The sequence below is a fragment of the Rhea americana genome, unplaced genomic scaffold (genome assembly GCF_003343005.1).
Source record: "Rhea americana isolate MKP2758 unplaced genomic scaffold, rheAme1 scaffold_25, whole genome shotgun sequence".
NCBI lineage: Eukaryota > Metazoa > Chordata > Aves > Rheiformes > Rheidae > Rhea > Rhea americana.
The window spans coordinates 5094642-5107353 of NW_028186368.1; the positions used below are offsets into that span (position 1 = coordinate 5094642).

Sequence of the window (12712 nt, forward strand, 5' to 3'; positions counted from 1 at the left end):
AAAAAAACCACTTCAAAGTAAGCATCTGCATAGCAGAATCACTGCAGTCTCCTTAATTTGGTAAAATTCCAAATCCAATCTGGTTATATATATCATCTTCCAAATTCCTCAGTCTCTAATTGTTTGGATAGCAGATGCCCTCAAGATATGCCAAGAATCATATACTGAAGGGCTGCTTGATCATTGAGATTAGATCTTTAACTGCATTGTTAAAGAATTAAAGTCAAATTTAGCTGTACCACTCTGATTTGTATTATTTCATTGACCTAGAAAGCCCAAAGGATCCTTCTTAAATAGAATTTTTTTTGTATCTGATATATGCAGACTATGCTATTCTGTGAGTCCACATTCAGTTAGCATGAGAAACTGGRTATATATAACCTCATACAGTGAGTTTAGGACTTATTACTACTGGTTAAAGAAAGAAATGGCTTTAAGGAAAAGGTTAATTTGTGCAAATGGTTGGTTTCGAAGCTATCAGAGTAGTAACAATAGTACTTCAGGAAATATTTTAGCTTTTCATTATTCCTCATCACAATTAACAGTGGCTGAAATGAGGGATCTATGTCRTATGGGATATTAGGTAAAACAATTTCCAATGTAGGATATTTTCCACTAAAGCATTGGTTAATATCTTCAGCTTCATAATAAAGTATGTTGTGTGGTACTATCTACTGTCATGCGTTCGTGATTATTTTGTCTTTTTAGAGCTCCTCGATCTTCAGCCTTTGCCTATCACTGCCTTGGGACATCGAGAATATGAAGTCCTGTACAAATTCACACATTTCAACCCTATCCAAACCCAGATATTTCATACACTTTATCACACAGACTGTAATGTACTTCTTGGAGCACCTACAGGTTCTGGAAAGACTGTTGCAGCTGAATTAGCCATCTTCAGAGTTTTTAACAAGTATCCCACATCAAAGGTTTGTAAAATAGATTTACTAGAATCCTTCAGTATGAGTATCTTTTTGAGCAGACCAAAAGCATAGAAGGACTATAGCAAACTGAATTTTATTTTCTTAAATTTACACCTGTGTGGGTTCAAAATGGTGTTGCATGATGTACATTATGCTTTTATATCAACTTTATATATTGATCAGAGTAGAACTAGAGTTGAATCTAAAAGCACGCCATATAGGCRTACTGATTTTCTTTTTCTCTAGTTACCTGTATTTAATGTTGTCTAGGAACTTTTTGCTTATCCTTTAAGCTTCATCTACTAGGAGCAGTCCTGTTGCACAGCTATTAGTGGCCCCCATTGCAAAGACAACTAGCTCAGTCYCTCCTTTATAACAGACAAGTTGCAATTAATTATTACAAGCCAGTTTCCTATTCCAGCCTGTCTGTATGTTTTATTTCTTATAACAAATTGTCTAAAGATTGAACAGTTCACCACCTGAGGCTTAGTATTCAAAGTGAATACATGTCTGTATCTTGACTTAGYCATTGTATCATCTAGCCAGCTTTAAAAACTTTGGAAAAGATATTTGACTGTGAGATTTAACCAGAGTAACATTTGAAATTAACAGAAATCATGTGCATAAACCCCTTATTCATCTCTGAAATATCAGTATCTTCATTTAATATGTTAATCCAGGTTGAGGTGAACAAAACTTGGATACGTTTTTAGCTCATCTGTTAAACTTGGAATTAAACAATTGTTAAAGGCATGTTTTCTTTAAGATTTTAACAATGTAAAGAACCTGCCTGTACAGTTCTAAAAGTGTATGTGAATTCTTCATGTAGCAGTTCCTTCATATTCAAATGTACATCAAGCTTCAGAATATTTAATCATAAATGTGGAAATAAATGTTGTATCTACATGTTGGGGGGTATTTCCCCCAAAAAAGTGGGCTTCTTTGAGGAAATATTATGACGTTCTACTGAAGTTAATCAGCTTTTTAATTTAATTTAAAATGTTTTAATAATTAAATTATGTAACAAAAATCAGGTAAGATATTAGTTCCTAGAGTTTCTGATTATTTCTGTTCTAAAATGTTAATTCCAGGTTTTATAGCCTTTGTAAAATAAATAAATAAATAAATAAATAAATAAATAAATAGACCATATTTATATAAGTGATTTTGCTTTGAAATGGTGTGATAAGTACTTCATTTTCAAGAAATTATTCTTTCTGTTTCTTAATTCATCTGCCTGTTAATGGCTTAGGGAACAGAGCAATATTTTAAAATGTTAAGTCTCTTTTAATTAGAATCCTTTTGTAGGTTGTTTAATGAACGCATACCTTAATGTTTTACAGATAATGAGCTTGTTTAAATTTTACAATTGTAAAATAAATCTGTTCCTTGTTGGCACATTTTAACAAAGTAGTAAAAAAATAATAATTTCAACTTCTGTTTTTGTGAACCCTCTTTATTTTATTTTTTTTTTGTTTATTTATTTTTCACAGGCTGTGTACATTGCACCTTTAAAAGCACTCGTTCGTGAGAGAATYGAGGACTGGAAAGTTAGGATTGAAGAAAAACTTGGTAAAAAGTATGTTTCTTCTTACCTATTCAGAGAAATGAGATGCAAAAGAACAGCCCATCAAGTGTGAATAGAATCTACAGAATACTTCTGAGTATTTCAAAGTAGATTTGATTGTATATGATCCTTCAAATTTCTAATAGTTTAAAAAAAAAAAAAAAAAAACTCTCTGTATTCATCATAGTGATAGCAAAAATCAAAAGTAAAAATGGGATATACTTTGATACCCAGCTATTTTCATTCTCAAAACTTGGCAACATAACATATGTGAAGATCAGATTTCTCTCTGCAGTATCCTTGGAAATTGAAATTGCAAGTCAAAATAAGCTTTCTGTAGAAACCTCAGTTATAGAGGATCTATAGTTGCATGAACTGTATATTAGTATTCATATATTACCCTTCATGTATAAGTTACAGGATATATTTTTATTCCCTGGACACATGAATTTCATGCTGATCTTATCAGATGTTGGAGTTCAGACATTAYTTAATGATGTAAAAGGTATATCAATTGGGTTGATGCTTTCTGGATTTTTTTTTTTTTTTTGAGTTAAAAATTGCACCCACAGGATGCATTATTTAGGGGCTTTTGCTTTCTTACGTATAGGGTTTTTTTAAGTTAAAGCTCAAAAACTGCAACAGATTTCAATAGGAGATATTCTGTGTGCGCAGAACTATACACGAGATTCATGCTATTATCATAGCACTGCCTTATCAGTTGGCAATATGGGGTGGGGGGAGCGGCAAGTTTTTTTTAAGGGGTTATGAGGATAAATTAACTGCCTTATAACTTTAAGATATTTTCAGGAAATATTTCCTTTGTGAAATTGACTCTATTACTTGTGACTTAAGTGTTGATTAATGGAAAATAAGCAYTACTTTGTGGAATTTCCTTAGATGTGCTAGCTACCGAATGTGGCATGGAAATGTCAACAATTCTAAACCTTCAGTCTAAAGTGATGGATCAGCTAAAATATTGTTTGTAGGAATCAAAAGCATAATAAGGCAAACAACTGGAAAAAAAGCTCTGTTCATCTTCCCAAAAATGACCCCAGGGATAATTTCTGCTCTAGTCTTAATGGACCTTCACCAGTAAATGCAGATTCACTGCAATCCAACCTCACTGTTCAAACCAGAGATCTATACAGWACAGCATGCAGCAACTTTGTTGTTTCAGAAAGCTTCCATGCTGGCTATGACAGAATGTTATGATTCAGATTATATAATACTAATATTCATATATGATCTTCATTTTGAATAAGGAACCATGAATTGTTTGGGATGCGTATTCACACTCATCTTTTTCTATGATATTGCCGAGGAGAGGTATTTGATATTTAAATAGTATTTGCTAAGAAAACAGACAGATTTATTTACTTAAAATGATTCTGAAAATCTTGCTAGAAGTATTTGACCATAAACAAACCAACTTTGTTAAATGTTGTTTTTTCTCGTGTTTAGGAATTAATGTTTGAATACGCCTGATCGAAGGTGTTCTAAAGCTTCATAAAGCTGAGTTTTATTTTGTCTGAAAAAGTGTCTTTCTCTATTACAGGGTTGTAGAGTTAACAGGAGATGTGACTCCTGATATGAGAGCTATTGCACAAGCTGACCTGATTGTTACTACCCCAGAAAAGTGGGATGGTGTCAGCAGAAGCTGGCAGAACAGGAGCTACGTTCAGAAAGTTTCCATTCTTATCATAGATGAAATCCATCTGCTAGGTACGTGTGTTTTGATTTTGTTTTAAATCAAAGTGTTGCTGAATTTGAAAAAATGTGCTCGTACGTAAGACCCAAGTATACATTTTGACATCTAAAACTTTTCTTTTTCTCCTTTTCTAAATGGACTTTTCTTCTACTAGGGGATGAGAGAGGCCCGGTCCTGGAAGTTATCGTGTCTCGAACTAACTTCATCTCATCTCACACAGAGAAGCCTGTAAGAGTAGTTGGTTTATCCACTGCACTGGCAAATGCCAGAGACCTTGCAGACTGGCTAAATATTAATCAGGTATGAAAAGCATTTCTGAAGACGGGCACACATTTATGCTGCAGGAAAGCAAAGAGAAGATAATTCACGATTAAACTTAAAAACAAATATGTTTGCTTGTAGATGGGTTTGTTCAACTTCCGACCGTCGGTACGTCCGGTTCCCCTGGAGGTGCACATTCAGGGCTTCCCTGGCCAGCATTACTGTCCTCGCATGGCTAGCATGAACAAACCTGCTTTTCAGGGTAAGCAACAAGCTCCAGGCCTTTTCTTCTTCCTGTAAAAGAAAGAGTGATTCAGAGCACTTTAGCCAGCTCATTTGCAACACATTTACAACATGTGTTGCTGTATGTTCTCCTGGCATGTATAGAGGGAATCTGCTTCTGTTAATGAGCCAAAGCCATTTGTCTGCAACATAAAGTGCGCTGCAAATGCAACATAAAACAGTGCAATGTAATGTGTTTAGAACAGAAATTACTGCTAAGGAAAACAAAATAAAATATGTTTTCTCTTAGTGTATGACACCATAATGAAACGTTTGTGTAAAAATACTGGAAATTTTAAAAGTGATAAAACCATTCGTAATACTACTCTGCTGAGATATTTTCATATGGACCGTTGTTTGTAAGCATWAAAAACTTGTGAGCAGAAGTTGCAAGTCAGGCTAACCTCACATAATTCTCACCTCAAAGCAATAACTGTAAAATTCAAAATTTGTAGTGCATCCAGATACGCTTCTGTTTTCAATTTTTTATTCTTAATGAAGCTGACAAGCAGGACAGGTTTAAGAAAAACTCATATTTTACTGGAACATGTTTTGTTTTGGATAAATAGGGAATATTTATTATATCAATTAAAAATAACCTCGAAAATAAATTTTGTAATGTGAACTGCTGTTGATTGTAAGGTGACATTTGTGAGGTGACTTTTTAGCTGCTTTAATTAGCCTTATGACAGAAGAAAAGTATTGATTGTGGACTAGAGACCAGTCTTGACAGCTCAGATTATTTACACCTCCACAAGAGCATTGTACAAAAACACTAATGAACAATAAATCTGTCTTGGGCTGTTCTGCCACACCTGTTCCTGAAGCGACAAAAATCCATTAGATGCTGGTCTTTTAAAATTTATAGCTGTATTGGCATCTATACTTGTAAAGTATAAATACACATGAATTATCCTGCCTATTTCAATAATTTCACAACTGTAAAGTGTGGATATATGCAGGCACACATGCAGGGTAGCATTCGTGATTTGGTGCACAGTATGTGGTGTGGATGACATGAAACAGTTTTCATAAATTAACAGTGAATGCATAAAATTATTTGGTAGAATGAGGATTGTGTGAGAAAAAATGCACATAAAATGGGTTCATAACAGATTTAGAGAGAGTATCTGAAACATTACATACAACTCTATACTTCTAGCGCTTAATGATATTGGAAAATCTGTAGACGTGTGATTTATTGAGGGCTTTTTTCCCCACTTGTTTGATATGATATAGTCATGGTTATTTTAGCATTTCCATTGCAACTCTTACTCCTGAGACCATAAGAATTTTGCTGCAATCTGAAACTTTTCGAGTACAGGCTTAGCAAGAAAATGCTTTTTTAAGAAGTCCTAACATGATTGCTTTAAGTATTTGAGACTRTTAGTAAACAACAGAAGCAGAGCTCCTTTGCGCCCTTCTGCCCACCTTTCACAGCAATTATTGAAAGGTCGCTTTCCAGCATAAAATTTTTGCCAGTGCTTAAAAAAAAATATTAAATGTTTTTTAAGGGTTTTTTGTTTTGGTTTGGTTTGTTTTTTTTTTTTTTTTTTGGTATCTTGGAGAGATCTGTTGCAGGCAGACTTCCGTTTATGCAGTCTGTGCTCTGGGTCGGCCGGAAACATGTAGCTTTGGACCTTGATGGCACTGTGCCTGAGACCACGTGCTGTAATAGGGTAGGAAGATGTAACATACTTATTAGACTGAGTTAGAAAAATGCACAAGCTTTGAGGTCTAGCAGCTTGTCAGCGTTTTGTGGTGTTTTCTTTAACTGCTTCTCTTAAWCTTTTAGAGTTATGATCATCACCAAAGTAGCAGGGCAAACTGAGTCAGACTCACCTAAGCACAGTTGCATGATTTTTGTTTCTGAGATGGTTTATGCACAGCTCAGTTGTAACCTAGTTAGCAGAATAGAGACCAGGTACACATACTATTGCAGCTGATTTTGGTATTGCAGAGAGAAATTCTGATTTGTGTCATTAAGGGGCCTAATTCTCAAATTCTGTTTTCTTCAACAGCTATTCGGAGTCATTCTCCAGCCAAGCCTGTTCTAATTTTTGTGTCATCCAGACGTCAAACGAGGCTTACTGCCTTGGATTTGATTGCTTTCCTAGCTACGGAGGATGATCCAAAACAATGGCTGAAGATGGATGAAACAGAGGTAGAATAATTTTACCTGTGTTGATTGTGTTTTATTTTAAATTTTATTGATTCTTGGTTGAAAATAAAATATATCTGAAACAGAAGAGTGATTTGAGGCTAGATCTTGCAACAGCTGCACATATGCTAGGTTTCATCTATTAAAACTAGTGTCAGCATTAAGACTGGGCAAGCATCTTTGCAAGATCTGAACTTCAGAATGCAAACTCTGTCTTTTTCTGCATATCTGTTAATGCTAGTTCCATTGTCTCAGACAACATATCTCACATGGTATAAGTCTTTGATACAAAGATAAGACAAAGAAGAAAAGAAAGAGGAATGATGTTGTCCAAAGCTTACAGATGGAAATCTGTGGTGTATAGATGTTAATTTTTGTTGGAGCTGGAATTTAAACCACATTTCTTTTAGTGTTTTAGGAGCAAAAGTGTCCTCATAAGATAACTTGGTGTGTGTGTGTGTATGTATATATATATATATATATATATATATATATATATATGTTTATATGCATATAAATATTTGTATATGCCATACGTGTCTGTCCATCTATTTGTATATGTGTGTGTATATACGTATATGTATGGACTATAGATATGCGTAAGTATATACTGCAGACTAGCAGATTAGAAATGGTTCAGTTTTGTGTATTAACGAAATAACTAGACATTATAAAATATAATAAAGATACTAGCAGAAGCTAACTTACAAGAATATTAAGATTACAAAGTCAAACACTCAGCTGTAAAGAAATGCTGGAATTGAGGTTTATTTGATATTCTTTTCCTGTGATATAATCTTTGATTACATTTTTTCTTATTGTTTGGGGAAAGAATCCCTCCTTCATTTAGTGCAGAATGGAGATGATGTTCAAATAGTAAGCAACCATTCAATAATCTGTTTTATCTGTATTGTTCAAAATGTACACTAGGTTTATTTACTGTACTCAGTTCTACGCCTRCTCTGAATGCAGAATTATTTATTTCCTCTTGGACTAATGGTTCTGATTATAGTATGTCATTGCTTCAAAACATTTTTTTATTATTATTATTATTCACATCTCTCTTAGATTTTAGAAGTTAGCTTTCTCTAATAGTTCCAGGCCTTCTCATAGGAATTTCTATTATAGGGCCAAAACACATGGCCTGGAAATACAGCATGCAGATCATATATTCTACAATTCTGTGAATATTTATACAATTGTACATTAAAAATTATATGTCAAGAAAAATATAATTTTCTAGATTATTTGATTTTGTTTGCTCTTTGCAAAAAATAGTGTGATTTTCTGTGAGATAAAGCGTAACATCTGTATCCTTCATCTTTTGGATGGATTTTAAAATAGAAAATGGATGTCTTGGCTGACTCTTAACAAGCTAACACTAAAACATGTCTCGATCTGATGCCACTTTCCTAACTGTACAATCTCCATTTAATTGGTTTTCTTCAGCATAACAGACACATTTCAAAACAGTTATTACTGCCTAGTAGAGTACACCAATACGTTGTGCTAGTTTACTGTAGTAATCTCACCTGCCGTTAGAATMTGCAGCACGCAGGTTTACCCTGAATGACTTGCTTTGCTCTGTATAGTTTCCTCAGATGGTATGAATCCCCACAGTCCCGAAACGAAGCATAACTGCAGCTTCTTTGTTTATGAAAAACTGACTTGCTGAAAAAGGGTTTTCTGTTAAGCATCTTTGAATCTGGAACTTCTGATCTTTTAGCCTGTCAGAGCCTAGATATTTTCACCTGTTTCAGAGTGTACCTCTGAAGTTTTTGAAAGAGGAGCCAATAAGGATGAGCAGACTTTGCGTTTATTCATTTAATAGTTTGCATATGATTTGTATTTGAATTAACAATCTCAGTGTTTGGAGCATAGCAAAGGTACCTACTAAGTTATTCATATTCATATTCATGCATACTTGTTATTTAATGGGTATTGCCCATCTTAAAAGCTCACCTGAACACGTATCTCAATGATTCTCAAGTCCATACGGAATATAAATAGACCAACTAGGAAAAAAAAAATCATTGTTGCCTTTAAACCATTTCTGAAGCCTGCTGTTTTTCATGTTTATTCTCTGCCACCAAAACAGCCTTGATTTTCAAAATACTTGTTAATTGTAATGTATGTTGGGATATAAAAGATTTTTCATAAAGGGACGCATAGGAAGTTTACAGGCTTTACAACTGGCCTGGGCATTTTTCTTCATTCAGCCTTATTTGTGTRGTATTAGTTTTGGCTGGCGTAGGGCTCCTTTGAGAACTCATTGGTTAGTTTTGTTTACTGGTGTAATTGGTTTTGTCACACGACAGCCAAATGTTAGTCTTTGTTTGTGTTACTTCCCAGTGGATTGACTTTATAAAGCTACTTAAAATACTATAAGCAGTGCAATCCATGATAGTTCTGCAAGGCTGACATTGAGGTAGATGCATATTACTCTTGTTAAAAGCTGATTCCTCTCTCTCACCCCGCATGACAGCTTTTTTGTGATGGAAACAGTGAGATTCAGGCTTTGGGGGGAACTGAAACTGGTGGAGAGAGGCCAGTACTGTATCTTCAGTAGCTATTTATCAGCTTCCCTCTTCTTTTCCACAGAATATGTAGTTTACTGAGATTCTGCTTGTAGTAATAGCCTCAAACCAAGCTCCTATTTGCAGCATGTGAAGGGCTTTCTATTCACAGAACTGCTTTTTGTCTTAATCCTCTCAGATAGCAGGCAAAYCCATGCTGTCTTTGCCAACCAGCTCCAGGTATCATGTTCAGGCAATATTTTAATCAGATATATTTCAAAATACAAGCAGKGGCAGACATTAGCTTGTATGAAGCTTCTGGAATACATATTTGTATGTGGAAATGAAGTGCATGGCCTTCCTTCCATCCATTGCCATCTCAGTGGACAACGCCATACCTGGACCAACGCCATACCTAAACAAGATGTTTTTTTCCCCTCAAAGAAATCAATGGTCTAACAGGTGCAACTTAATTATAGTTGAAAAGAAGTTTTATTTTATGTGCATCTACTGAAAATATATATCATGGGCAACTCTGTTTAGTTTTGAAGACTATTTTGCAGGTTCAGTTGAAATGTCCAACTCCATGATTTCATTTTGCAAAGTTATCTGTCATTTGTTGCATCAATTTCTACAATATTTGCAAAGAATACGTTAATAGCACATCAACAGGGCTGCACAGTCCTCATTTTGCCATGCAGCCAGCTTTGTATTTGATGCATCAGATTGCCTTAAAAGTCATACGTTCTGCAGCTCTTCACAATAGCAGAGTAGCTGAGCAAAGATGTGTCCAAGGACACCCTCACAGTCTAGCGAGCATTCCCTATGGAATATCTTGCCTGTTCAGAGAATGCAGCAATGCCAAATGCTACAGGACATGATTCTTCCTGGATGCTTTCCTCGGATTTCATATCTGACATACTGTTTCCTGCTAAGTACCCATGTTCCCACAGTATTCAGAAAGTTGAAAGGGATGCAGAAAGCTGAGACGACAGTTAGTCTTCATAAGACTGGACAGTACCTGATGAAGCTTGTCATTTCTAGCACTGATTAGTTTCCCAGTTCTCTTGGACCTGTTGTTGCACAACAATAGCTAGATTTGTTTAGTAGATTCTGTCCTAATAAGTTTCAGGCTGTGCGCGTGCTTTTCATGAAGAAATGTCCACTTGAATACCTCATGTCTAGTTCAGTCTGAGCTAGGAAGCCTCCAGTAATGTTGAAACATCCATTTACTGTGATTTGCAGATCACAAAGCTCAAGCTCATCTCTGCTTTTGCCAATTGCTATGCATAACGCAGCAGAAGTTCTGGTACAGCAGTTGGTTCCTCAGTATTAAAGCAGGACTGCTCATAGTTTGCCCAAATTAGCATCTGAGTGAGCAATCTCTTGAAGAACAGAGAATAGTTACCTGCTTTAGAGGAGGGTTGTTTTTTCTTTTCTTTTYTTTTTTTTTTTTAAGGCACATTGTCCATGCACATTCCAAAACTAGGTCTCTGTCCCCATTAGAATTTGTAGTTCCTTCTTACAAAAGAACCAAGAAGAAGTTGAAGCTGCCCTCCTTGCTATCTGTACAGTCCGCTGTGGTTGCAAGGACTCTTCAGGAGCCATCACTCTGTAATAATCATTCTTGTTATACTTCAGAGGTGCTGGTACATTGTGAGAGAAATCTGAATAGACAGTGCATCTCGAAAGGAAGGCTGCCACTGTAAACGGAGTAATTACTCATTTTATATTATTGTTTCAGTGCACCAGCAGAGGACGATGAGAAAGGAAAACCTTATGCTTACCCTGCTTTTTTGTATTATGATAAGATCTTTAAGTATACTCTTCCTAGCTAAAACTCTAATTTGGAGCTGTCAGCCAAGACTGTAATGTCCAAAGGCACAAAGGTCAGATTATCCTTTCAGAAACAGATACTGTCACCAGCTTGTGATGTTAAGCTTGGGCAAAATCAGATACACTGCTCTACATGAAATTAGGAGCTGAATGATGACAAACAAGCTCTTTCATAAATTACATCTATATCTGTGGTGAAGGTAGATTTTGGAAACTTCGTACAACAGAAGTTATTAGAAGCAAATTTTCAATTTATTTAAATTTATTTTCTTCTACTGTTTTTACAGCGTTTTGTTTTTAACCTAAAACAAAAATACAAAGAGGTATTTATTGTTTGTTGCTTGAAGTGCTAATGTAATTCTCACAAGCAAATAAGTAGTGGTTGGGGTTTTTTGAGAGTTTTAGGGTCTTTGGRGGCTTGGGGKTTTTTTTAGGAAATTTATACTTGGATTTTTTTCCTTACATTTACAGTGTAAAGGCAGAGAAGAAAAGTACCCATGTACACAATTTTAACTTTAACCAYACTGATTTTTGCAGTCTGCTGTGTGCATCATTTTACCATCTGCATCTTGTTAAGACTATTCTTTGAGACCTCTAGAAATAACTGAAGTCTTTTACCACAAGCATACCTTTTCTAATATTCAATAGCATCTGTACCAGGTAATATCTAGCTCCCATTGAATTCAGTAAAAATGAATTGAATGAAAGGATGCTCACTGACTTGGAAAAAATGAATCAGGCCCATAGTGATCTTGCGTTTTTAGATATATGAATGTGTATATAAATGAGTGCTAATTATGGATACATATGTGTGTATAGTATGTGCAAATATGCATAGACATATGCATGCAAGTGAATTAAATTTTACCATAAAATTGTTTTGTGTTTCTGAAAAAAACAAGAATTCTGAAAAGATAAAAGATGACTTTTCCTTTTCTAACTTTTAAATCAAACAACCTATTATCTCCATGCTATTGTTCTGCAGTAATGCTGTGCTATAAAACAGGAATAGAAGAATCTGGTCTGTCATCGATAAGTGTATTGCCATCTTCTAATTGAGCTTTTAGTGTTAAGTGAATGTCTTTTAATAATATATCTCAAATGTGTAAACCATAATTTAAAATATTTCTTGAATACTCTTATCTGAGGTAGCTGGAGCATTTTGATTTGGGTAGGAGATTTGCTGGGGTATGAGCACAAGTCCATTCCTAATCAAAAATAATTTTAAGATAGTCATCTTAGAGTTTTTTTCTGTCTTTAGAGATCAGGAGGGTACAAAAGAATGATTTCTAAGTGTTTCACTCATTATAAAAGTTCAACTTTCTCCTATAAGGTGGTGTTTTTATGACACARAAGTGTGTCATAAAAGATTAACATGTAGTTATAATAAGGAGATGTTTTTATTTCACTTAACATCTGTGGCAGATGTGAAATATGTAATTATTTTTGTAAAAG

At 34.9% G+C, this 12712-nt stretch overlaps 1 protein-coding gene across 1 annotated transcript in view; it reads left to right on the forward strand.

The window, feature by feature from the left end:
• The window catches only part of ASCC3 (activating signal cointegrator 1 complex subunit 3), a 258777-nt gene that overhangs the window by 184238 nt on the left and 61827 nt on the right, over positions 1-12712 (forward strand). Inside the window, exons 24-29 of the mRNA XM_085306936.1 lie at positions 709-929; positions 2417-2502; positions 4049-4215; positions 4356-4501; positions 4604-4724; positions 6766-6908. Of these exons, the coding sequence (XP_085163062.1) occupies positions 709-929; positions 2417-2502; positions 4049-4215; positions 4356-4501; positions 4604-4724; positions 6766-6908 (884 nt within the window). The remainder of the gene's footprint in view (positions 1-708; positions 930-2416; positions 2503-4048; positions 4216-4355; positions 4502-4603; positions 4725-6765; positions 6909-12712) is intronic.